General features: G+C 37.2%; 1 protein-coding gene across 3 annotated transcripts; it reads right to left on the reverse strand.

The window, feature by feature from the left end:
* Positions 1-4,843: 4,843 nt before the first annotated feature.
* On the reverse strand, positions 4,844-27,535 carry DIP-zeta (Dpr-interacting protein zeta). 3 transcript variants are annotated; one of them, XM_064697400.1, is made up of 10 exons: positions 26,958-27,535; positions 22,801-22,907; positions 19,842-20,058; positions 17,562-17,720; positions 17,300-17,428; positions 9,842-9,992; positions 9,603-9,745; positions 6,816-6,944; positions 6,425-6,627; positions 4,844-4,913 (listed from the first exon to the last, which is right to left on the reverse strand). In XM_064697400.1, the coding sequence occupies exons 1-10, from the start codon at positions 27,265-27,267 to the stop codon at positions 4,902-4,904; spliced, it is 1,560 nt and encodes a 519-aa protein (XP_064553470.1). In that variant the 5' UTR covers positions 27,268-27,535; the 3' UTR covers positions 4,844-4,901. The 3 variants fall into 3 exon arrangements, with proteins under 3 accessions (XP_064553470.1, XP_064553469.1, XP_064553471.1); XM_064697399.1 differs by lacking the exon at positions 4,844-4,913 and having other exon boundaries at positions 5,115-6,627; XM_064697401.1 differs by lacking the exon at positions 4,844-4,913 and having other exon boundaries at positions 5,115-6,567; positions 26,958-27,534.
* Between the last annotated feature and the right edge of the window lie 462 nt (positions 27,536-27,997).

A 27,997-nucleotide genomic window follows, 5' to 3' on the forward strand; every position in this document is an offset into this window, starting at 1 on the left:
TTGCCGCTGGGAAATCGACGCTGGCTGATTAAAATATGTAAATTTCATAAAAATGCAGAAATATTTAAGTTCTTATCTTTCCCCTATTCCAGAGGCAGCCACCCAAAATAATGAGGCAAATTATGAGAAATCGAAACCGAAATCGAACCAAGGGAATATCCACTCTATGGGCTATTTGGTAAACATTTCAAGTAACTGCCCAATTCGGCTTCCAATTCCAATTGCTGTCTTTCGCCTATCGATGGCAACCCATCTCTCTGTGCTGTCCCTGATTGCCAGTCGCGATTTCCAGAGTAAACTTCGGTTCCGTCCACTGCCTCCACCCACTCCCACTCAAACTCCCCGCTCTGTTCGTCTAAGACCCGTAAACAGTTGGAAGACGTTGCTAACAAGTCTAAGCCGCTTGCCACGAAGCAGCCGCAAATAATACACAGATAGCAAAACAGAAGGGGAAGCCGCAATAAAAAGCCAGTTATGGAGATGGGCTTGGGATGTGGCTCTGAGGGAAGCGATTGCAATTGCGATTGCGATTGAATTCAAATTCCGATGTTGCACTTCAAAGTCGAGTTGAAACCGAGACGAGTGAAAACCTGCTGAAGTGAGTTTCTCGTCCGTCTCAATCTCAACCTCAAACCCTTTCCCTTCGTCAGTTCTCATCGGTTTATCCTGTTAAGCTCGTTTGCCACGGCGCCAGTCGAGTGGAGTTACCCATTCAGCGCACTCCTTGAGTTTGTTTTGCCAACTGTGAGGGCGTGGCAGAAGCAGAGGTAGCTGAAGCATGAAGGCCATTCGTGGATGCGAATGTGGTGGCTGCTTCTCTTTGTTGTCGCCTTAAATATTTCATTGATGTCATTTCGACAATGGTCCAATGTTCACTTGGCTGCTCTGCTCTGCTCTGCTCAGCTCTGCACTCCTTGAATGTTGAATGTTTTATTGCTGGCTTGTTGATATTTTTATCATCCTCCTTACGCAGCTCTTTATCCTGTTTATGGCTGTTTACAGCGCTTTAAATGTTGTCCTTCAAACATTGTTCTGTTGTTGTGGTTTAAAAGCTCAAATCAAATCAAATTTGATACGCCTCATTTGTGGCAATTACTTGTGGCCAGAACTTGGGAGTGAGAAGGAAATAGAGTCGTAATATTCATGACTTTAAGGGTTAAGAGGGGGAAGTCCTTCACACGAGTTGACCAACATAAATATTTATCTATTCAATTGCATAAAGTTTCTCAAGTTATTCTCTGGCCACGTTCCCAGCTCGTGGGTTCCGTTCCTTTGTGCGCCGATAAATTGAACAATTTTCCATTTATGCGAAATGCACTTACAACTTTTTACCTCACACACACACACACACACGCACTCGTGTGCTGGCACGCAGGACTTCTTTTGTGCAGGACACTTCTTGCCTGTTGTTCGCATCCTTTAATAAACTGCTTGCATAAAGAATTGGGCGCAGATAAAAAGTATGGCAAACATGTTCCACACAAAACTTTGCCATACACTGGGCCCCATTATCAAAATGCTGCCATGGTCCTGATTACGAGAATCTCTTTTAGGCTTGAGAGGCAGGCGCATGAAACTGTTCGAGAGTTTCTCATTTTGCTGCTGTTCGTTGAGAATGCAACGCGCTGCAGCTGACCAGAGAAATATGTGCAGCCGAAGGTTAATGGAAAGTAGCTGTAGTAATAGGTATTTGCTATGCATTTTTCATAAACATAATTCCATTTTTTTGCCAGTGTCCAATTCTTTGTTGCTTCCTCTTGCTAGTTCCTCTTGGGCGTAATTTATTTTTCCAGTATTTTGGCTTCATTTGTATTTGTTTGTTGACTTTGTTAACTTTGCTGTTGCTTTACATAAATTTCAGTTGAAGACTTTTTCTTGCATTGCGGAAATTGTCGTGAATAGTTCATTTCAGCATTTTACGTTTTGCGGGGATTTATTTTTGCTTGGATCTTTTTTCTACATTTCTTTTTTGGCATGGAAAACTTTGTCCAAGCAGCTGCGATTGCGATTGCCATTTAGTTGTTTGTTGTTGTATCTGTTGGCAGTTGGTAGCAAAAATAATTTCCCCTTTATGCAGATGAGTCCTGTTCGCCGTGCTCGCCATGGTCCTTTCTCGTAATGAAATTGACATCTTGTGTCGCGATTTCAAGCTGATTTTGTGCCCTTGCTTTCCCTTTATTTCTTTTACAGCGCATTCTGTGGTCCTTGTTTTCCCATCAGCATTAAAAAATAGTGCCGGTATCTTTGCATGCCTCGCAATTCAATTTCCGCATTTTGTTTAGCTCCTCGGCACGACCTTTTAATAAATGAGAAAAGAATCGCTTGATTCCCCTAATAAGCTCTATAAATGCAGGACTTTTTCTTTTTAATATAACTATTAATATATGTTGATTGGGAATTCATCATTTTGAAGTTATAATTGCAATTTTTGCAATTTTGGCCTAGGTCTGTCCTCCACACTGAAAGTTATTTTAAAGCCAATTTTATCTTTTACCCTTGTTCTTGTCTATTTTAATTTGGCACATAAAATAATTACATTTATAATTTATTGCGTGCTTTTAATTGTTAAGATTGTATTGAAAGCTAAAATTTGTTTAGTTTGATATTATGATCTTTATAAAATATATTTAATATATTACAAGATACCCTGAACTCAGCCTTCAGCCCGCTTGAATGAGCAGGATATTCTGCAACACATCAATTGACCAATTCGGCGCACAGCAAAAAGAGCAGGCACACGATCATAAGAGGCTTTCGCAGAAAAGTATTTCTTTTAGTGGCCAATGAACGTCAAGCAATGAAATGTCGTGTGAGCGAGATGCATATGCATTTGTGAGGCCGCTCAGAGAAAAGAGCAAGCATTCGATTATACGAGGAATTCGCACAGAAGCATTTCTTTTGGTGGCCAATACGCGTCACGCTTTGAAGCTCTTATCTATGCGATGCATATGTCTTTGTGAGAGGGCATAGCTGACAACAAATATTGGCTCTCTGAAAATAGAGCAAGCTCACGATCATACGAAGAGTTCGCGTAGAGACAGTTCTTGTACAATGAGAGTTAAGCATTACAAAATTGTTGTGATATCGCTTAAGCAAACTCGCACACACAAACTAGCATATTTGCGAGTAAGCGATCCAGAGAGGAATTCGTTTTATCTAATCATGCTTATGAGTGTTTGCTTGTGCGCTATCTACCTGAACTGCACCTTACTCTCACGAATAGCTAATGATTAACGCTCACAGGCCACAAAAAGAATCGCTTCTGCACAAACTACTTGCATGATCGTTGGCTTTCTCTATTTTCTGAGTACCGTCAGAAATTCATGTGCATCGCACTGTCACGCATTTTTAATGATTAACGCTCATTGGTCCGTACAATAAATTCTTGCTCTATTTTCTGAGCGCCTCACAAATACATATGCATCGTGATTACACAAAATTGTTTTGCTTAACGTTTATTGGAGAACTCCCCGTATGATCGCTTACTCTATTTTCTGAACACCGATATTTTTCGTTTGCTATGCGGCCTCACAAATATACAAATGCACTCACAACAATATTAAGGCTTAGCGCACATTGGTTCGTACAAGAAATGCTCCTGAGCAAATTTCTCGTAAGGTCGTTTGCTTGCTTTATTTGCTGGGCGCCCAGGCATCGCAATCAAAGGAATTGGTATTGCTTAATACTTGTTGTTCCCCACAAAAATTGTGAAGTGCGAAATTTTCCTATGATAGAGTTAATAAATGTTGTTAATCCACGTCAAGTTATTCGATTTGAGAAATATCAATTGTGTTATAAAGTCTGTTTCTTGCTACCTGTTCTCTACCCCATTTTGTTTCTTTCTCTCTCTTTATCGCTCCACCTCTCTCATAAACCATGGCAACACGGAAACAATGAGCGGCACTTGCATTTTTTTATTAAAAATTGAAAAACTGTAATGAAAAATGCATGAAGCAGATCGACGGCGGGCTGCGTTTGTGAACAATAATTAAATTGAAAATGACAAATTTTATTAATTATTATGCTTTTCTTTTTTGTTTTACATTCTCAATGACTCGAAAATGTTGTGTGCAATAAAAAATGAATAAATTAAATGGCATAACAAATAAAATGCGGTCGCAATATTCAGTTCAATCGTTTCGAAGTTACCTCACACTTTGTGCACCGACTAATTGTTTATTAATGTGATGCACTTTATATACTCTGTAATCTGTAAGTGGTTAAATGGGGTATAGTGGACTTCTACGATACTACAAATAAAATGAGTGCTTGGGAGGAAACGCCAAAATGTCGAAATGGTCGTGCCCGCCTCACTCTCAAAAACACGAAGAATCATTTAAAGCCGCGGACTACAATAGTTTTGATTGTATTTTTTTTCGAATATGTCGTTGTTTCTTTTTGAATGATTAAAGCTAAATTTATGCGATCGGATCTAATTTGATCAAAATTAGGGTATGACTTTCTGATATTTGCCATTAATTGTTAGTGAAATAGGAAGGTGCTTAAATATTTTTCAGTTGAGCATACAGAAATTAAACTTTTAATATTTACCTGAAAGAAAGCCACGCTCAGCACTTCATAATCATCCGATAGGGTATCTTTTAATCAAGCATTGCCGACTGGAACTTACCCCCTTGTTTTATTATGTATTGTTAATATGTGTTGTTTGTGGTGCTTGTTGTTATTGGTGTTTGTTGTTTTTTTGGTGTTGTTGTTGTTGTTGTTGTTGGTGTTGTTGTTTTTGTTGTTGGTGGTGGTGTATTTCGTATTTCAATATGGTTGGCAATTAAGCATTTCACACATATTCACGTATTTGTTGTTGATTTTTATTTTAATTTGCTCATTTCGGAGTCGGGCTTATTATATCAATTTATATGCCATTTCCTTTTTGCAGTTCCAACTCATTTCGTATGCTTAAATACAAGTTACATAGTTATATATATTTAGTGTATATATATTTTTATATATTTATATATATATATACGTATATATTTATAATTGTATATATGTAATTTTTTTTTTGTGTCGTTAGCTTTGCAATTATTCGTAACTCATTAATATATTTGATATTTAACATATTTCGTTTTGTATTGAAAGCAACACAACTTTATAGCTTAAATGTTAAACATTCTCATTAAGTATATTTTTTTTTTACACTAATATATAAGCTTTAGTTACAATTCACTTACGTTAAGGCTTAAATATTTTAACAAATAGATGAGTAAAATGAAACAAAACTATATTAAATATCCAGTTTGCGCATTCGATTGGGTTATTTAGCATTATAAGCAGGGTCTATTCAATGGCAATTATACCTGATTATATTCAGATTAAACTCTGATAAACTGAAGAATAGAGGTTATTTGGCAAAATAGTTTTTCATGGTTCCAAGGCAGAATATAATTCATTGAAATTAACTTCTGGAATGCGCTCACAGTTTTAGGCATTATTATAATGATTTCTTATGGATATTTTTTCTCTGAGGAAGTTTAAGGTATGCTGGATGTTTTGGAACATGTTTTAATAATATGACATATTAGATATCGAAGATTTCGTGACTGAAGCCTATTAACTCTACAACACATATACATTCATCTTGAGACCAGCATCAGCTATAAAGCGCTTGACCATAGACTACCTTAAACAGCCTATTTATAATACCTTCGATTCATTCCAACATATAAGAGTCTACAACTTTGCTTCAACTGAACAATGCAATTATAATTAGGTGCACCAAAACGTAAATACACACAGTCGAACATCCTTTGTTTATGTATATATTTATGTACTCTAATTTAAATGATTTTTATTCTCGATATGTTGTTGTTTTTGCTCTAACAATACTTGTATAATTCGCATTTTAATGTTGCATACCTTAAGGCATAAGCATGACAACTATCTGGTGCGTGTGTGTGTTTGTGTGAGGGTGTGTATAAAAATGCCATCAGCGTTTAACGCACAAATATATATATCATCATATAATTATTTAAACTCTTTGACTCTAATTGAGTGCATCAAATTGGTTTATATACTTTTTTGTTTTATCTTCTCATCTTTAAGCACAGCATTAAAGCAAAATTAAATTGCAATTGTTTACCCTTGTGAAAGTTTATAAATTTTAACTATACATATATATATATATTTATATATATTTACTATATATGATAAGCTAATATATTTGTTAGGTTCACACACAGGGTTGCCACATTATTATTGCAGCAAGCTCTATTTGGCTTAGTTGCGTTATGCGTTTCGGGGGCGGATCATAACTAGGGTCTTGTTGACTAGGGGCTATACGAGTAGCTTGTATTACTTAGTGTATATATATATATATATGTATCATTCATACGCTAGATGAAAGCCTTACATCAAATAGATATGTAGCTCAAAGTTAACATACACTTAAACTAAGTCTTGCACAAACCTCTCCGCGCACCGTTATTAACAATGTTGGCAGCAGAGCGAGCCACGCTATGGCGACAGCGCAGTTGGCGTCGCTGTCGGCGCTGCTGACGACGGCGGCGCCAGGGGAATTGCCATTTCCGGTTACCGCATTCTGCGTTTTATCTAGGAAGGATTTTTGTTCTGATAAACCGATTTCATTCAAATTCGATTGATAACGCGTATCTTTTTGTTAATTGTTTTTTTTTTTTGATGATGATGATTGGGACAGCACAAGAAAAAGAGAGAGTAAGATGGGAATAAAAAGAGAAACAGACAGAGATATAAAGCAAATGTTTTGTGGTAAAACAAATAAGGTGCCAGGTGATCTATTGAGTATTCTCGATGATGGGCCAAACTCCTTGGATACTTACTTTTATCCTGACCGTAATTGGAACGCGTGGCATCGGAATTGCCATAGCCGATATTATTGCTGCCGCCTTCGCCCCAATGCGATTCGCTTGTGTAGAAGCCCGAAGAGGCAGTCGTTGGCGGATAAGAAACTGTAAAGTGAATTAAGCAGTGTATTTAGTTCTTCATAGTTAATTAAGAGTTAGGGAAGTTGTTTTTACTATTAATATATGTATATAATAACAATTGCCATTCTGCTTTTAATCCATCTATCTGTCTACCTATCAATTTAGTCATCTGGTTTTTTCATAATTATAGACTTTCCTTTCTTCTCGCTCTGTGTTTCTTTTTATTCAAACTAATTTGATTGATTTCTGTCTATAAGAATTTCCCGCATATTTGTATACGACCCACTGTCAGGTCTCTCCCACATTAAGGTTTTTCTTGTCGTCGCACACATGCTCAACTTTGCATAAAATCGCACAACTTGTGGAGTTTATTTTGTTGTATTCTGTTTTTCTATTTTTTAGCATTTGTTGTTTATGATTCATTTACATATTTTTATTTTTATACATCAGACAAATGTGTTTCAATATTCTTTTGTTATTGCTTTTACTGGAATTTGCATGCAAATTGATCAATTTTAGCATTTTCAGCACGTCTCATTTCATTTGATTTTTTATGCTATTTATTTAAAATTCGTGCTGTCTGTTATTTTGCGACTCACTCCACATATTTTGTATGCCCGAGTTGATATAACAAAATGCTAATTATTTTGTATTTTCATTATGTGACAATATGCACAATTTCCAACAGCCCGGCCCTGCGCCGCCCAGCCCTACGCACCAACTGCAATTGTACATATAATTAAAGCTCTCAGCTTTCCCGGTTACATCGTCCATATTTTCAATTAAAGCATGTTTTAATTATGCCACCCAGTAACATTTTTCCGCACGTTTGTCCAAAGCGCAAATTCAGTTTTACCCCAAACTATTTTAAATATGCAAAATTATTTTGAGCGTCAAACGGTTTTTGGTCAGGATAGTACCTATTATATGAAATATTGAATATTCAGTTTACTCGGGAATCTCATTAGAAACTAATTAAAACATTGATTTCTGGCCATTCTAAATTGAATAGGATATGTTGAAATTTTAAATATATTGGCCTCTTTTCCGTGCTTGGTATTGAATATGAATAATTGATTACGCTACTTTCTATTCTCTAGCTATTATTTTGCAAATAGAGTCTACAGTAAAGGTTTTCATTATCGTACATTTTAATTCCAGTTGGAGACGAGCTAAGGGTAATGTGTTGGATCTCAGAAGGAATGACGCAACTGTTAAATTAATTAAATTGAATCTTATAATATTTGCAATAACAAAACTAGTTCAATATTTTTATTATTACTTAACTTGCACACTTAAAAGTCTAGCTGCAAGTCTAAATTTAAGCTGTTCTCTCTTTTCACTACAAATAATCTACCTAATTTTAATCCTAGTAAGTCAACAAAAATAAAATCTAGCTCACATCTAATGAGCTTTGAAGCGTAGCTTTAAGCCGAATTCAGCTAATTAAGAGATCCATATCCAAGGAGCAGGCTGAGAGAAAATACCATGTAGCCCACCCATATTGAAAAAGTGCCGCATTGGCCTTAACACGAATTGACAAATTTCAGCCATTTAGCCATTGAGGCGAAAAGCAGAACAAAGAAAATCTCAACCGCAATGGCCCAGAAAGGGTCGGACTTAATTGCCTGGCGCGCTGCTGACCAGGAACGTGAACTTTTCAGCGGAATGGGAGACTAAGACGAATGCTTAACACCTTGCAATGCCCTGCTCGGTGCTTGGCCAAAACCAAAGGCAGCGGACCTGAGCCATAATCAAGCCACTGGAAATCAAGTCACGTGCTCTGTGCCTGAGGTGTGGAATTGGCTGGGCAGGGTTGCCGGATTGTCCTGACAGAAGTTTTTACCCGTAAATGAGGGGTGGAGGAGGGGGGGGGGAGGGGGGCGTAGAGGGGCCTTGACTGAGTTTTTGACTCACACATGTGCTGCAAACCTCAGGCAAACTTAAATTTTATTTCACATGGATGGAAGGGAAAGTGTGTAACTTTTCTTTCTGCAACGCTTCAATTTTGTAGCTCAAGTTGTGAGTTAATATCACGTTTTAAGTTTAATTACGTGATGGATTTGCTGAGGGCAGCTTTAAGTTGCCGAAGGTTGAACGAAATGGCATTTCTTTGCTCCACAATTAACGAAATAATGTGCCCGAGTCTAATTATAAATAATTGTTAAATAAAGTTTAAGCGCATTAAAGCAAGTCGAAAACTGAAGATTAGGATTACAACAAGGATTTGCCAAATATTGAATAATAATTTCTAAGTATATAAGCAATTTTCTGGATCACATTATCATTATATATTAAATCGTATAAATGCCTTTCTCTTCGATCCTAACGTCAATATGCACGCCATACCCAGATAGACGGAACTCTCATTGCTTACATGAAAACAACATTTCATTCATAAAGCCATTTTCTTTTAGATAAACAAAGAAAATAGTACTCTAAAAACTTATTTAAACGCTGACTTTGCATTCCCACCATAAACTGAACCAGGCTGCGTATGCGCAACATATTTTGGTCTGCCTCGCGAGGCTTTTCCTTGTCAGTTTTCGCAACTTTTGTTTGGCAAACAATTAAAAATGCATTTGATGGCAACTTTTTGAACAAGCTGGGGAATTGCATGACGAGAGTGCTGAGTGCTTAAATGTGTCGCACAATTTTAGATGCCTCGAGTTATTTACTCACCATATAATCGTATAATGCCATCCGTTTCGCCTCTGGGATTCTTGGCCACGCATTTATAGATGCCATCATCCCCGCTGCCGACATTTATAATAGTCAGCTTCATGTGCGTTTTGTAAGCGGGCACGCCGACGCTTGATTCGACTCTGGAAATGGATGAAAATTCAAGATGAAGAATGTTAGTCCCTAATGCTTACTATGTAAAGTTTACTTAAATAATAGAGAATTTGTCGTTTACTAACTTGTATTTATACGAATCATGTATGATTGGTCCCTCGCCGCGTGTCCAGTAATTCAAGGATGTTGGATGCGCCTCCGTAAAACATTCGATGGTAACATTGAAACCTTCGGGAGCGCCAACCAATTGATGTGGTATGAGCAACATGGGCGGAACTATAAAACGAAATGCATTATTTAGAGCATTATTAATAACTTTGTCTTGACTTGCAAATATGTAATATTTTAGATATATAGATTATTTTTTAATAAAGAGTAGAAGCTTCTAACTTGGCATATCTTAACATTGTCCTGTTGTAAGATCGATCAGAAAATGTTCTATATTTTCTATTCTATAAGTTTCTATGGAGTGTGTAAATAGCGTCTATAGATTTTTAGATTTTAGAACAGCGCACCCTACACAACTACCTCGTATGCTTTGCTTGGAAGAGAAAAACGCTGCTCAAAAATGACTGGAAAAAGGCGGAAAAGGAGTTTTAAAATAATTACAACTTGGGCAGTCTACCGTAAATTTTGGAAATTTATAAGTGAATAATGGTATTTTTCGAATATCTAAGCTATTTAATTTTTTTTTTCTTTTTTTGTAACTGTATCTATAGCTAATTCTATAAGCTTTCCAATAATGTAAAACCCAGCTCAAAATACGTTCTTCAAGAATTTGTTGCGGTACAATCACTAAAAAATCGATGTTTCATCAAGCGCGGCTACTTGAATTGATTAATTGAATTTCGTTGCAGTCTATAATTTAACTATTTTAATTAAGTCATTCCATATGTTCTGTATTCTTTTAATAGAGTCCCTCAGTAAACATTGCTAACCGTATCAAATGTGTTTAGCTATATTTTAATCAAAAATTACTATTATATTTAAGCATCTTTGTAGTAAGCTAATTATGGGGAGACCGTCGGCATTGTCAACTTTCCGCATTAATTCTGACAGCTTGCAACTTTCAATGCTTTTGTTTACTGCGTTACCCAACACTACAGCGTACATAATGTCCAGTCAGCTCACTTAACCCCTTGACAAGTTAATTAAGTTGCGCATTTTGTCACACTTAAGCCGCGTGACACTTAATATCCTTTTGATTAAGGATATTAAAAAAAAAAAGCGAGAGAGTGGGAAAAGGTGTCCGACAAACCCGTCAAAAGGCAGCAATAAGCGCAGATACTTGAGGCCACTTTTCATAAACATAAAAACGACGCTAATTTGTGTCCAAGCTGATTAAAATTTCAATTGGCTTGCCACAGCAGGGAAGAAAGAGAGAGAAAGAGAGAGTGGGAGAAGTGGAAAACCCTTCAGGTTTGAGCCGCAGCTTAATTGCCAGCTCGTGGCTCGCATAAATCAACAAAAGGTAAAAGAGCCAGCGAAATGACAAGGCAAACCCAATGAATGAATGGAGGAACCATTGTGTATAGAGTCAGGACTTTTTATGCTCAGCCTAATGATGATGACAGGCTCACGGATCTCGCAGACAATAACTACAGCAAATGCAAAAAAATATTCATTAGTGGCCATTGAGGAGCAGAGAAGAAAAAAACAGCTGCTGCTCGCATTTAATATCTTAATTAAAAACATGCGCTGTAGTGCATCTGAAGTGTGGCAAAAGTTCTGTCGGGGATTCTGTACTATGTTTTTTATATGGATTTTGGGTGCACAATGACAAATTTTTGTATAGGTGTCTTTATATAATTACTAGCGAGGCGCAGGACTCAACAGATGCACACAAATCACAAATAGACTCGAAGAAACAGAAGAACAAAAAAAAACAAGCCAAACAAAATACTGAATAATGCTATTCATAAGATTTTTCATGAGCTGCGCTCGCTGAAAGAAAAATAGTTTTTCTTTTTCTCTTGTTACCCACTTTGAATCAGACTTGTGTATATCTATGTGTGTGTGTGTGTGTGTGTGTGTGTGTGTGTGTGTGCCTGTGCGAACTATGGCGAACTTTTTACTCCTGGGCAAAGAAAAGGCGTAGCCTCGTTGCCTCGTGTACTCTTGACTTGTCTTGGCTCTCAATTTAAATGAAAATCAGTTGCATAAAAAATTATACTTAAGATCTGGCTCGACTTGCATTTGCATAAACCAAAGTCAGGAAGAAAAAATGTATATATAAATATATATATGTATATATATGTTGAACGAGCGAAATAACTTGAATGCATGCATAAATTGGACTTGAAACTTTGTTTGTCAATATGCAGCAGGAAGAAACTTATAAGTTTACCGAAATGAATTAAAGAGATTGTATGGTCAAGAGAGGTCGCTAGTTATGATGAAATAAAGTTATTCAAACTGTAAACCAAATAAAATCCGCAAGTTTTTTGGACCAAATTCTAGATTGCGATTCAGTAAAGGCGACTTACCATAACGCTAAGTAGAATTACAGATATTGATTATAAAAAAAAAAATTTATAAATTTGAGTGGCACTCTGCACCCGGCTAAAAGAAACTTATATATTGAGATTTTAGAAATTGTGGAGAATTGGGAAAAAGCATTTTAAAAATTAATGATAATCTAATAGAAAGACATCCAAGTGAGCGTGAAAAAGCAGCACATAAATTGTGTAATAGAGGAAAATAACAAAACGTACTACATGCTTGAAAATCGCATAGAAAGGCGGTCTCTAGAAAAGATTGAAATTTAAAGCAATTCAAGTATACACTTCTGAGATAAGCCTCCTTTATGTCTGTGTTCAAAGAAGTTTTCCTTTGCCTCCATCGAGTTCTCTACTGCAAGCTCTTTAGCTCGTGTTTATTTTTGTTCCTGCTCACTTTTAAGAGCACATGCTGTACGCAATCCTTTTGTCCACCTTTACAGTCCATTCACCTGTCCCATTTGGCCAATCGCAATGCAATCAGCTCACTGCCATCATCTTGTCCATTTGCCATTACACTAATTCCGCAAATATTGCGCCAACATCCTTTGGTGCAATCAAGACCACCTCTTCGCCAAACAATACCGTGGTACTTGAACGGTAATCCTTGACTGAGCCCGGCCCCAAACTACGCCAACCGTAACGAGGCTTCATTAACTGCTAATTTTCAAGTTGTTTACACTCAGCAATGGCACCTTGCAATTTTCTACAATCTGCCAGACAAAACTGTCACTCAGTGTCCACTCTGACTACTGAGGCGCAGGCACCAAACCACTCGGCAACCCCCTCGCTCTCGCTGTCGCCCTCGCCCCCGCCCACTCCCTTGTCTTCGCCCGCTCTAGTCCGCACTGCCTGGCTAAATTATTGTTGACTCAAGTCCTTTTTTCATTCAGCTACCCGACTCGCTGGCCACTTAGCAGCGTCGCTTGCTGCTTTCTTGTGTTCAGCTTTTACAATATTGTCGCCACTCAATTGTAATTTAAATCAGCGCCAAGAAATGTACAGGAAATGCTGGAAATGCCTGTCCTGTCACCATGTCGAGAGTACCTAAAGTCAAGTACATTAGTGTTTTCTTTTATATGCCCTGGCATTGGGTATTATCATTTTGTAGGCCACTTGAGCTAGAAAAAAAATGGATCGTTACATCTCATTTGGTTTCCAAGATATCCCTGGATTTAAGTCTTATATTATCTAAAAAAAATCTACTTTGGGCTTCGTTCTCCGCAATTTTAAGAGTCTAGTTAAGCAGAGTATGGAATCCATTTTTGAAATCGAATGCATTCAATATTTTTATATTTCAAAGAATATTTAAATGTTTATATAAATCGGATATCTAAAAAAAGGAATAAACAACTGAATTCGAATATCTCTTTTGAATTTAGTTGTCTTTAAGGCTCAAGATATACAAAAAAAATGAATAATAAATAATAAACACGATTTTCACAACAGATTAAAATAACATAAAGCAGATGTCGATACTATCGATACTGTTAACGATAGTTTTGCAAGACTACGAATGCGTGAACGCTAGAGTTTGCCATACACAGGCTCAGTTTTTCAACTATAAAACACACTTGTCTTTTTATTGCCCATATTTAGTCAAGAGAGCCAAGCAGCATGTTGTACATCCGCACTATGATTATATCCACAAGGATATTAAGACTTCGGCTCTCAGAATTTTAGCCTTTTTTTTTTAATTTGGTTTACAGCTTCTGCATTCACTTCGTGTCTTTGGAGATTTTGTGTGCAATTAGACGGCAGCAAACTGGCTTAAATGAAAGCCAGTGCAAATCAGTCATTGGCATTTTAAAGCTCTGCTAAGCACCGACAAATTGTATAAAAAGCCAAAAGAAATAATATGAATACTGAATATCTGGATTGCATACCAAATTAGCTGCTTAAGTTGCCGATTTGGTAAACCAAACAGCGAACGTTGCCTCGAGAAATCTTTTTTTATTTTTTTTTTTTGTATTTTTTCTGAAGTGGGACAGGTTAAGGGTCGTTCGCAGCATATGTTGTCCTTATGTCCTGCTGCTGCTGCTGCTGCTGCACAAGGCAAGCAAATCAGTATGCAGTCACAAATGTAGGAAACAAACTCGTTTACACACACACAAACACACACAAGCACACGCACGCACACTCACACACACACACGAGCACACACTAACCGGAAACAGTAGCTGAATTTGTTGCTTCCTGTTTGTTAAGCAACGCACGCCACAATAAATGTACAAACATAGAACAAAATATAGTAAAAAAAGAAATAAAACTAGAAAGCCAGAGAGAGAGAGAGAGAGAAAGAGAGAGAGAGATAGCACAGTTGTGTGTGTGTGTGTCCTGGCCAAAGGACATATGCAAGCTGTCACAGTTGTTTTAACAAATTGTTTGGGGAGCTTCTGCAAACTTTTTTTTCAGTGGATTGGAAATTTCTTTTGACAATTTTTTAAAATCAACGTACGATTTTATGCTTCCAATACAAAGTATATTTATCGAGCTATATGTCTGGGTTTATTGCGAAATGAAGACCAAGTTCAGAAATTGGATTTTGTGACTGCTGCTTCACAGGCTGCATACAAATTGCGTCTAAAAGACAGCTATGTATTAGTTTCGCTAATTGTGTTTATTGAGAGTGTCTGGCTGGGCAATTTTAGGTGTATACCGATTAAAGGGTGAGCTTTATAAATTGCCTGAAATGTGTTCAAATGTTATGCATGTGCTATTTCAACCATACTTAATAGTCAGAAGACGACATACCTCGAACTGGGTCTGCTTTTTGCAACACTGTTTTATACTTTCGATTTGTTATTAAGCACGTTTTTATAACCATATATTATACATATATTATATGTCTGATATAATGTTTAAAATTTTTAACAATTAAAGTTCCAATAAACTTTATTAAGATTAAATAAATTGCAGCTCTGCACTAGATGAGAGAACAATTTATGATAAAAATGCGGTTGAATTGTTTTTGCCGCAAACTAATTTTCTAAAAGGCTGCTGCATTTCTTACAGTGTATGCAGTATCCGAAGTTTGCTTAACCAGCCCAAGCACTCCATTGTACAGCCAATCTGTTTAGTTTCGTTTTGTTTTTTTTCTGGCCATTTTGAAGAAGTTTTTTCATATTTTCTACCAAATGTTACTTCTCGCTCTACAGCCCAGTCAATGCACATTTTTTGCCGTGTACGTCTGCAGCAATCAGGCATTTCGACTTACTTTTTTATGGCTTCGCTTCGCACACGTGTAATTTGTATTGCACTTTTTGTCGCTGTCCGGGGAGTCAGTGGCTGGCAAGGGGGTGTGGGTGTGCTGGGTACTTGTTACCGGGCTGTGGGCCTTGGGTAGTGGTTCCTACGGGTGGCCAAGGGTGTTGCCTGTTGGCCTCGGGTTTTGTTTGGCTGTCGGTCGGTTTGTTGTGTTAGCTGCCCAGCGAATGTCGTGCACAAAACCAAAATAGATTTATGCTTGCGGCATTTTTAAGTGACAGCAAACGAGCAAATTTTCTGTAACGTCCCGCCTACCCGCCAGCCCAACTGGCCGCCTGCCACGCCCCTCAATTGTTGCCCACTGCCCGCTGACATGACAGCGCACGGACAACATGTGATGTGACTGACTGTCGCTTGTAATAAATCTTGAAAAGAACCGCACACTGATTTGAACTTTATTTCCTTTTTTTGAGATTTCGGAAAACTGCGGCAACAGCTACAAGTGGCGCCTCAAATTGCAACCAGCCAACGACAGTGGGATCAAAGCGGAGTGCGGAGGGATATCGGAAAATTATAAGAAAAATTATATAATGCGGTCACCTTCAAATATCATATATTCCAGAAATATTCAGACTAGCCTGAAATTAAGATTCATTTTGTCTTCTGCTAAATAAGATACAGCTAAATTTACTAACTATTCAATTTCAAATAATTTGTTACCTATTTATCAGCCTTATATATAAACTTTCTTTACTTGGGCGAAGTGTTTTGGAAATTGAGACAAAAGTGGACGTTAGCTTCGTATTGAGAAGATATGATTGCTATTTAAAAAAAAAGTCAAAATGAATGGTTCTCTACCAAAAGCATTTTATATGTTATATATTTTGTTCAGTTCACGAGCCAAAATAAGCTGGGATACTTGTTTGACATTATTACTAACTATGAATGCCATATTTTAGGTTTTTGTTTTCACAAAGAGAAGCCAAGCATTGCATAAAACATCAATGTTCAAATTATTTCTATGGCAACAGAATATAAAAAGCAGTTTACACAGAGCTCACTAATTTGTGCTCAAATTCATATACAAACCAAACTATTTTCAGCTTATTGTCAAAGCCGGGCAAACCCTACATTTTTTTTTTGTCAATAGTAAGCTGAATTATTTGAACAGTTTGAAAAAAACCGCTAATGGTTACGTCAAAATTTATTTTATTTTAATTGAAGTCTGCCAAGTTATCGCGTGGTCATTGAATTTTAAAAATTCATAGGGCCTGCATCTTTGAGAGGTTTCTACGATATTTTTTTAATTCTAAGCACCATCAGAATCGCCAATTTCTGCCACTGTGCATGTTATGTGACCCGCTATCAGATCGAGTTTAATCCTCAACCGCGAAATGGAAATATGAGTTGCCCGGGACAACAGAACAAATAACACACAAACACTTGCGTACTCAAACACCTGTACACACTCACACACACTCACACACATGCAGGACACAAGCGGATTCTATACAAATGTAGAATTGAGTTTTAGCCATCAAACGATGTTGGTCAACACGTAACGAAAAATAAATTGAAAATCGTTGGGCACGGCCCAAACGCAATGCATAAACTGTAAAAGTGTGTTTAGTTTTTGCAAAATTTCTGCAATTTTTACAAATTTCACAATTTTTAACAACTTTGAATAGTTGTTTGTGTTAACAGAACTGTTAACGCTGCAAGTGCTTGGTAAATAGTCGTCAAAAAAAAATCTGTTCAGTTGAACGTAAGAATCACTTTATCATTTTCCTGCTGACAAACAGTCAAAGAGCAATAGTGAAAAGCTAACCCGTAGCCCCCGGCCCCCTGAAAATCCCCTCTGGCAGCCATTATACTCACAGTCCACGCTGACTTTGATGCGCTTGGAAACCGTTGGGGGTACGCCATTGGATGCAATGCAGAGATATGCGCCCATGTCCAGGCGTGAGATGCGGGTTATCTCCAGCGTGTCGCCCTCCCATTCATTCACTGCAACAAGAAATCAACAGAGAGAGAGAGAGAGAGAGCGTTAGAGAGAGAGAGAGAGAGAGGAGTAGAGAAGCTAAATGATTGATGCAGGCGATGCGAATGCTTCTCCACTGTCCGTTGCGTTTGCACTTACCTATGTGATTCTTATTGATGGCTATGCGCGAATTATCATCACGTTTCCATTTGATAATGGGTCGGGGACTGCCACTGGCCCGGCATCTCAGCGAAATGTTGGCGCCCTCGCGCACGATGACATCGCTGGAGCTCAGCGAATCATCGATATTTGGTGGCACTGTAAGCATGTAGCAGGTTTTTAAAGATGAGAGAAATGTGATGAGTATTCGGGCAACATAACACGGAATTATTTATGTAAAAGTATGGCAACTCTGCTTTATAGAGTTGTTGCTAACACACAATTGTTATAGCCATAATCCGCTTAAATCACAAACAATGCCCGGCCACATGCAACTGGTTATCATAAAACCCATTTAAGATTAAAGCGCCTACATTGCGTAATATACATATATATAGCATATAGCCACATTCATAATGCACACACATACATATATAACTATTGGCACCCCAATACAATGGAACTGAGCCGAAAGAGCTGCGCATAGCGGCAGCTTAAATAGGTGATAAATTTCATTGTTTGTGGGTGTCAACTGAGTGTGTTTGTGTGTGTGTGTGTGTGTGCAGCAGGATATTGCAATTGAAATGTTTTCGGTTCCAATTTTATCAGCTTTCAATATGCATTTCGTAATTATTTCAGTTATATTGTGCAATTGATCCCAGTGCACAAAATGTGCTATATTTTTGTATATATTTATAATGCAGATGCTTAAATCGAAACTTACAGAAAATTTGGCAACAATTTCGAGCCACTTAATGAGACGGGCCATGTTTAGAATGCTTTTCTTGCTTTATGTTAACTCTTTTAATCATTTTTAATCAGTTTATCAAAGCCTACAGCATATATAGAAAAGTAAACCCGGATTCTGGGCGACATATTGCAGATTTGCGATGTATTTCTAAGCTTAGCCAGATGGCTGGTCAATTGTTCCTGTGAGATGAATATACTACATATGATAAAGTTGTGTACTGTAATGAGAAATCTTAAAACCAAATACAGTTTGAGTATAAGAATCACATTTGTCAGAGCGACGCTTTCTATGACAGATATATTTATGTGCCTCTTATATGCTTGTGCCTAAGTAAGCTTTAAATCAAGAGAGATTTACGTGAGTATGATTCCAAAATTAAAAAAAAAAGCTTTAAATCAAGATTGAGTAAGTAAGCATGAAACCAGACAGACAGACAGCCATGACTGCAGATGCTGTTTAAGGTTCAAGCCCAAGGCCTAAGATATTTTTTTCGATGGGTTAAACATTTGATGGCAAAAATATTATAAACAATGCAAAAGTACAAATTTAAGACCAGGGAATTATATGTCAAAATCTCAGCAAAAAATAGCTAAATTAAAAGCGAGTTTTATGTGGCTGATGCAGATTAGTTGATTTCAACATTATTAAATTATTTTTTAAGCAATTAAATTTTAATCTTGTTATTTTAATAAATTTTCATTTGACGTGTGATTTTATATTAATAATTCACAACCAACTTGTATTCCATTTACTAAATTTTTCATTTCTGTTCAACTTTTTTATGCACAGCCATACCTATAAAAATATTGCTCAATATAAGCATCTGTCTTGTTTATTGGTTTTATGAATATGCAAATCAATGATGCTTTTATAATAAAATTAACAACTCTTTTTTCCCTTATATTGCATTTTTTTCAGATCCAACTGACGAAGTTTTATCAATTTTGATTAGAGTATGTTTTGAGCAAAGCGAGTGCCAATATTTAAGCTGAAATCATTTTTGCACGACTTTTTTTTAATTTGTTTCGCTTTTAAGCTTTTTGCTATTTTTTTTCTTCGTATTTTTGCGCATAATTTTTTAATTAAAAATATGCGCTCCCTTTTGGCCAAATTTCGAATGCATTTTTAATAATTTGTTTTGTTTGCCAGCCAGGAAAATGATTTCGCCTGGCCGAAAGATTCACTGAACTGTACACTGGACACACACACACACATACACACACACACACGCACACATACACACCAAATTTTGCTTTTGCTTTTGGCTTCTACTGGTACCGAGTTCTGTTTCCGTATCCGTTCCCGTTGCCTTTGTTATTGTTTTTTCTCTCGCTGTGCGCGCGCTTAAAGGCGTATAAATTATTTTTTAATTCGCCGCGTATTTGTACAGGATTTTCGTGTGTTTTTTACGCCACGGCTAACGCCCACCTTTGGGGCATTTTGGCGCACTAGAGCCGCATCGCTCTGGCTGTGCCGCGTGCTGATTAGATTTAACCACATTTTTTGTAAGCTCCTGCTGCCCAACTTACCCACAACATTCAGATAGCCGAACTGCGTTTTGGCCGTCACCGTATTGATCTGGCACATGTAACGCCCCTTGTCCTCCTCGTGCACATTATTGATGTGCAGGTACCAGGTGCGATGTCTGTCGTGCTTGTCGTGCGTGACACTGATGCGTGGATTGCGCGTGATCACGTGATTGTGCACGGTGAGTATGGCTGATTGTTCAAAGTGCATCCAAGCGACCTGAAAGAAAGCAGAACAGTTGAAGTGAGAGAATTATTATAAATATATAAAAATAACTGACTCTTCAGTCTGCGCATTGCATTTTGGTTGTATTGTATAAGTAAAAAAAATTATTTGATTTAAGAAAAAGAAGGCTTAACAAGACGAAAAATCGATCAAGAGTGAAGTTTATTATCATTCCATTATAAAACAGCTTATGAACGGAAGAATATATGCATATGTCTGCAAAAAATATTAAGATCACCACTATTATTTTTTCTCATTAAATATTTTGAAATCATTAAGCAGGTTATGCTAATTATCTCTTAAAACTAATTCTTCCTAAAGAGTAAAACGTTTCATAACTTTCCTAATCGAACAAATGTAATTAAGACACTTCGAAACATTTCTTGTGAAGGTTGGGCTTGCAAATTGGGAAAATTAGGTTTATTTTGCGTTTTAATATAAATATAATAATTAATAATTGAGGTCGATGGAGTTATATAAAGTATTTTCTATCTTTGGCAAAAACAAAGAAGTAAATATCAAGAATATTATATCAAGTATAATAAAAAACATTTTCTTATAATTGGCTCCAATTTGAACAAGATTTTTGTCCTCATACTTCTAAGAAAAGCCCTATAAATGTCAAGGGGTTGAGCAAAAGGAAAAGAATGCTTTACATTCATTATTCAAATTAACGCTTCTTTGGAAAACTTCTATGAAACTGAGCTAATAAAGCGAAATCAAGCTGAAAGAGCGGCAGACCCAAGCAAAAACAAGTCGTTTCGTCTTTTCATGGCCCATTTGCATTTTTATACACTGTTGTCAACGGGATTTGGAAAATATTGGATTTAAAGAATGCTAAGTCTATCTGTCCGAATAATATTATTTTCGATAACAATAGCGGAGTCATACATTTGAAAAGTTCACTCGATTATAAAAGCAAGAAACGGACCTGTTTTTTAATCTGCAGTACATAAAGTATATTTTTTATGTGCCATATGATTCTCTGGAGAGAGAAAGGACCTTGATTCGCCTACAATTAAGAAGAAAAGCCGCATAATTCTTGTATAAGTTTCCTCACAAAACAGAGTATCTTGCAGTCGTTTCCACTGACACATTTTAACTCGTTTTTCTTGCGGTTAGTGAAAAATGGAATAGAAAAAAAGGCAAAATGATTTATTAATTAAGCAGCTTGTGAGAAATCAGCGTGTAATGAGCGATAATGATTTGATTACTCGACAAGAAAAGGGAACAAGAAACCGGATTAATGCAATTAGATAAAAGAGATAAAAGGAAGAAGCAAGGTAAATGCAAAGCGAAGCTGATTGAATAAATGCAGCAAAGATGGCAGTCAAAGTCAACTAATTAGTAGCTTACATTGCGCATACGCCATGTGAAACCAAAAAGCAAATGAGTAGTTTAAGCAGACGATGCTTTTCGATAGATGTTCACTGCAAATGCAAAGATCAAGAGCTGGCCAGGCTTAGACACATCATTACCATGGGAAATGGAGAACACGGCCATGAATATCAAAAGCACTTGAATTGCTGCAGCGACGCCTTAGAGCATCATTACCAAGCACTCAAAAAGCTGGCTCAAGTAGCTAAGCCCAAGCCAGCTTCACGGACTGGCTGACTGGCTGACTGGCTGACTGGCCGACTGACTGACAGAGGGTGAGTGTGGGAGAGGTATACCTGGCTGTGCCACCTGATATCTTGGCTGTATTTTTTGGCTTGCCATATCCAGGAAATAGAATCAAATTGAGGTGTAAATGCGAGCAACAAGAAAACGAGAGCTGACGACGACACAAGAAACGTGCAGCGCATGAAGTAAATAAAATGGCCAAATTGAAGATGGGGCTGCAGTGGGGGGTGGGGTTGGGGGGTGAGCGCAGAGCAGGTACCAAAAAGCGTACACCGATTCGGTTTAGCTGATGGCATGTCTAAGTAGCTGTGTCTGTGCGAGTCAGTGGGAGGCAACCCAACAAGCCCACCCCCCTCCCCAATGACAGCCAGCTTCTCGGTTACATGTATTGCATGCGTGTAATTCATAGCTATCATAGTGCACACACCCAAACACACACCCGCACACACGCGCACCGCAACGCACATGAAACCGGTCGAGTTTATTTTTATATGCGACACTATGATGCAATTTTCTCGCTTCCGCTTTTTGCTAGCGCTTCTGGGTTTTTTACATTTTTGTTTTTTGTTTTTTGGTTTTTTGTACCTACTTTTCCTTTTTGTGATGCTGAGCTGTGAAATTGCAGTCGTGTACGTGTGCACATTGCGGGGTGAAGTAGGAGTTAACCCTTATAGGAGCTAGTATATATAGTTGCATGTCGTTAGATGTTATTAAATAGTTTTTAAAGGGGCGAACGAGCAAAAAACCACTAAATGCGTTTATGCACGCTGCACAGGTGTGTAAAAATTTGCTTAGCACTTCGTTAAGGGAGATTCTCAAGCAGATATTGGAATAGTCGAATAGAGTGGACACGCAGTCGAAATTGGTATGGATTTAAATGTCATTTAGCTGGGATGCTTAGCTACGGGAATTCGAAGTCGTGCATGCTCGACTTTAGATCTCTTCTTATTTTCTTTGACTTATCTATTATTTTCAATTTATTTTTTTTAATTAATATATAAATATATTCCATATATTCACTTCCCATGTCTTGTATTTATTGTTGGATATGGCATTCAAATTTTCTGGTAGATTAGCACAAAATTCTCATTTGGGATCTGTCGTTTAACTCACCTTGTATGAGCCAAGATTTTTAACCGAGCAGCCCAGTTTGACATTTCTTCCAGCAGGTACAGTTACATTTTCGATGTATTCAGTAAATTCGGGTTCTTCAACAACAACTGCAAAATAAACATAATTTACTTATTATAGTTTTGTTAATATTTATATTCATCTGTTATTTTAGAATGATTGGGATGAGGTTTATATTATAATGATGTCGAAAAAAATAACACAGAAATTCGCCCGGGAAAATACGCCATAAAATGAATTAAATTGATTGTTAAAAAAATTGGTGCAGCATGAAATAATCAAATTTTATTGAATTGAAAGTGGGAATAAAAAACAAGCAGGCTGAAATGTTTACAAGGAAAATGAAACATATTTCCACACACACACACACTCGCTTTATTTGCTTTAAATATCAACAAGTTAAACATTTTCACGCTTCGAGTTTTTCGCATTTAATTTTGAGTTTTCCTAGCGGCTCTCATTAAATTATTAACGAACAAACAATTCTCTTTTTTTAACACATCAAATTGCGGCGAACAAAAATCTTGTCGGAAATGATTTTCAATTTAAGAACGAATAAATATGTTAATGAAAAACTATATCCGATAAGCCGAAGCTTAAATTCCCTTTCATTAAAAGATCAATTTTATACTATATTTTATTCAAGCTTTCAGAACTATTTTGAACTTAAGTAGGGATTGCAGTCACATTTTTTATAGAATCAATTGAACTTTATTATATTTACGATCCAAAACTGTATCTGTAAAAGTTCGAAGACTCTTCAATGAAGCCTAAAAAGAATACTCTTAGTTAAAATGGCAACAGCGGAAACGGCAATAGCAATATATTTTCACTTCCAGAAGGATATTATATCCTCCGGACACACTAATGGGCTGGCATCTCTATCAGTTTGCCAGCAATAAAGTTCATATACATTTTTCTGCATTGGCTACTGACTGCGCTTTATGTATAATAATATCTTGTACTTTTGCTTGCTTGTGTCTTGATTGCGTAATTAAATAAAATTGCCAGTGAAAACATTTATCAGACTTGTGTACGTTTGCTTAATTGAATTCAATCGCTTTGAGCCGTAATAAAATGCCGTTGCAATTAAATTGTTAGCTGTGCAATTATAAAATCACATGGCCAAAAGGCATCAATTCAAATCGAAGGTGAAAGAAATGAGTTTTAACCACAAAGCTGAGGCGGCGGCTGCTTGACAAACTCTTGCCTAAGGAATTAATAAACTTTATTCATAATTATATCAGTTTTCAAAGACGTTCGACTCAAGCTCGGATTGGTCCTCATAATTGCATATAGCTTGTATCTGGTATTGATTCCTATATATAATGAAATAGGTGGCTCGCTCTAATAACAATTTTAATCGAATTGCTCAATACGTATAATATAAATATTGATGAAATTTTCGATTGATATAGAATGTTGGGAGTTTAATATAATTTCGACGGCCACAAATATGCAACAGTTTTGGGGCCCTGCTCTAGCCTAATTAGCTATTTATAATGCCTGGCAGCCACAAGCACATAATGCACACACTCACACACAAACCCGTATTTGTGCAATATGGCATAGTGCACAAGGCAAAAGTCAATACAATTTGGTTAGCGCTGCCAATACAACTGCCCCCAGGGCTCTTTCCACACACACGCACACACACATACACTCGAGCCCAGCCAGCTGGCATTTGACACATGACATTTGCCACGCCCACTACATGCATCGGCCCATCTAATTATGAAACAGCAATAGCAAGGGGAGAGGAAAAGTCGCATAAATTAGCAGCACTTGAGGCAAATATAACCATGACATTCACTCCGCCTTTTTTTCCATTCTATGCCTCATGCACTTGAATTGAAAAACAAAAAAAGAAACAAGGAAACAACAAACAAACGGCACAAAAGTAAAAAAGTAAAATGGAAAAAAAAAAAGGAAAACTGCTGCTGCAACTCGAGCGTGCAACCTTTTTGCAGCAGCGTCAAATTCTCTGCATAATCATGGGATTTCATCCAGCTGCAATTTTCGCGCCAGAGCGCGTGTCTGCATATAAATTTTCTGAGGGCCTCGACCGCCATCGCCTCCCACAAAACATCCCCTACCCCCTCCACGCACTTGTTAAACTACAGCACCTACTCCCCAAGCAGGGGCGAGACCCAGAGCAGAGTTAGGCGACACGCCGATGACCTGTTTAATTAAATTGTTTAAATTAAATATTATTTAATGGGCAAAACTCTTTAAAGTATTTGAAACAAAGATCTTCTAAGATTGGCCTGAAGAAAACTAACTATTTACAGAATGCTCTATTTCGATATCTGAAGGACTTCAATTTTGTTTGAAATATATTTATTGTGATATTCCATTCTTCCAATTTTTTTGGATTTAATTAAAAAATAGTCTAATCGATTATTGCAATCTACTTAGTTGACATACCAATAATAAACATTAAGCAATGAGATGTGATAATAATATTCATCAATTATTATTAAATTAAATTTCCACCAAACAAATAATATAAATAAAAAGGTTTTTTTCTTCACATTCAATTCAATTATGAATTTGTAAAACAAGAAATAAGGGACTAGCCAATATTTAAAGAAAGCCTGCAATGATTTTATAGAGAGTCCCCCCGTTTCTACTGTTGTACAGCATAATATACCCAATTTCACGTCTGGCGTTGCACAAAAAGTTGGCAATGATATTGGCCAGCAGCAGTTAATGGGCTTGTCAGAGAAGGGGTGTGGGAGCTGCAGTGGTTATGGGTGCAGAAACAGAAGGGAGCGGGAACGGGAGCGGGAGCGGGTGCTGGGAGCTGGGAATGTGGTTGATGTTGCCTGTTGCGACATAAATTGCGTTGCCTGAATGAATTTTGCGCACAGTTAAGCGACATTTGTGTTGTTTTTGTTGTTTGCGTCTCGCGTGACTCCAACTGCACCTGAGAACAATGACAGCCGGCATGGGCGCCAATATTTGTGGCGAGAGGCCCACAACTCTCTCCCTCCCACTCACTTGCTGGCACTCGCTGTCACCGATATTCTTTTTTCACGCCGCGTATCTGTGCAGCTGCTAGCTTTCAATTTTTGGCATATAGCCCTGTGTATCACTTATGGCCCGCGGCTGCATTTTATCCCCCTCGGTATCTCTGTATTTCTATCTGTCTCCCTGTCAGTGTGTAAATATGATTGCCCGAGGTCGGCCGCCTACGAGCCGAGTGTTATTGATGGCATCAGACACTCGTGTCAGCCCAACGGGCAAGCCGGGCATAAAGATAACCAAGATAAGTACGCCGCATTACACTGTGCAGCAAATAACAATATCGCAAGATATTGACTGCTCCGAATAAGAACGCTATGGCTAGGCAATACTCTGTACGGCTTATAAAATTCTGTCTGTAATGGATTAAGTTTTGAACTTAAATTATAATTTAGTAGTAATATATTACTGCCTTCATAAAATAATCACGATGTATTTTCGCCTAACTGATTGAGGACAAACATTTTCTTTAGATTCTCAAGGTTCTTATTAAAAGTATAAAACACTTTATTCGTAATTTTATTTCTGATTTAATAAGCCTAGGCTAGCTCGCGAATTATGATCTTTCTAATAAATTGACTAAACCATTATTAAATAGACAATTACAAAATTCCTTTCAAACTATAAGCGAAAACTAAGTAGAAACGTTTTATTTCTCGCCATTATGAGAAATATATGTGAGATATATAATTTGATCTGGTCGATTCAAAAATATTTATTTATATTTCAATAAGCCAAGCTGCGCCAAGGTAACTTTAAGCTTTAGGACTATTCTACTAATTATAAAAAGCAGACAGATAGATAGACTCCGGTTTTAATACTGCTTATATATATATTCTATATATTCAAGTATATATTTGGGACCGAAGCGCATTAACAAAAATATACTTGTGTTAAAATTCTTTCATATATTTCTAAATAAATACTTAAAATACATCTATATATATCAATAGCAAAATTTATGAATGAGATTTTCATTTTATGATTGCAGAGGTTATCCCTACTAAATACCTACTTAAAATCTAAAAAAACAATGTAAATAAATGTTTCGAATTGTATAAATAGTAAATTTGTAATCTAAAAGAACGCGTTTTGTGGGCAGCTCTACTTACTATTTAAATTCGATGTGGGCGCATTGGGCATACCGCCGGCGACAATTACACCATTGCTGCTTAGAACGGTGTTGCCATTGGCGGTGGCGGTGGCGGTGGCGGTGGCGCCACCGCTGCCAGTTGCGGGTACCGCTGATTTGCTGCCACTGAGATGCTTGCTGCTGCCGCCGTAGGCGCCGCTGCCGCTGTTGCTGCCGCCGCCGACGCTGGCGTTGAGTATCTGCGGCAAGATGATCTTGTTGGTGGAGTCCCCCGCTGTTGCCGTGAGCACTAGGAGGGCCCCAATTAGATGCCAAGACGGGAGCAACATCAACTTGCCGTTGCCTTGCCACTTTCCCCAGCCAGGAGCACCAACGTTGGCCTCGTGGCCTGGCTTAAGTGCATCTCTCCACGCGAGTCCCCGCGAGCTGCCCTACTTAGCTCTGCTCCACTCTCTCGGCTATCAAATTTGCCTGCGGCTCGATTAAATATTGTTTGTGCGTCGCTTTTTGTTTGCTTAGCTTCTTAACACGGTTTGATTTTCCTTGACCACAACAGTTGTAAGCTTCATTTGGCTTGTGATATTTTTCAAATAATAAAAATGTTCTTCAACCTAAGTGCAATCTATTTTTATGTTTAAATTTATATATATTTTTTTAAAATTATATTTTTACTTTTATAAAGTGAACGAATTTTAGCTAATTTTAGTTTATTTAACTCAAACAATTAAATTTTCTTCTAATACTTTTATGTAGAAATCGATTTAAAAATTATATCAAAAGTTGTTTTACTAGACCGGAGTTAAGTTTCTTCAAAGTTTTCGCCAGACTTCTTTCATTCCTGATTCATTATATGAATTCTTTTAACTACAGGCACTTCATCCCTAATCTAGTTATCACTTCTGTCACACGCTCAGCAATTAAAAAATAGCCGCATAAAAAACATAAAAAATTTAGCCCAACAATTAAATTTTAATTTGCAGCCGTATAAAAACGAGCCGAGCAGAATTTATTAATTTAATTACAAGCACTTTGGCAAACTTATAAAAAGTGCATAAAATT

This window comes from Drosophila montana, unplaced genomic scaffold (assembly GCF_035044405.1).
Source record: "Drosophila montana isolate Dmon_TW-CO22-7 unplaced genomic scaffold, ASM3504440v1 contig_402_1, whole genome shotgun sequence".
Taxonomy (NCBI): Eukaryota; Metazoa; Arthropoda; class Insecta; order Diptera; family Drosophilidae; genus Drosophila; species Drosophila montana.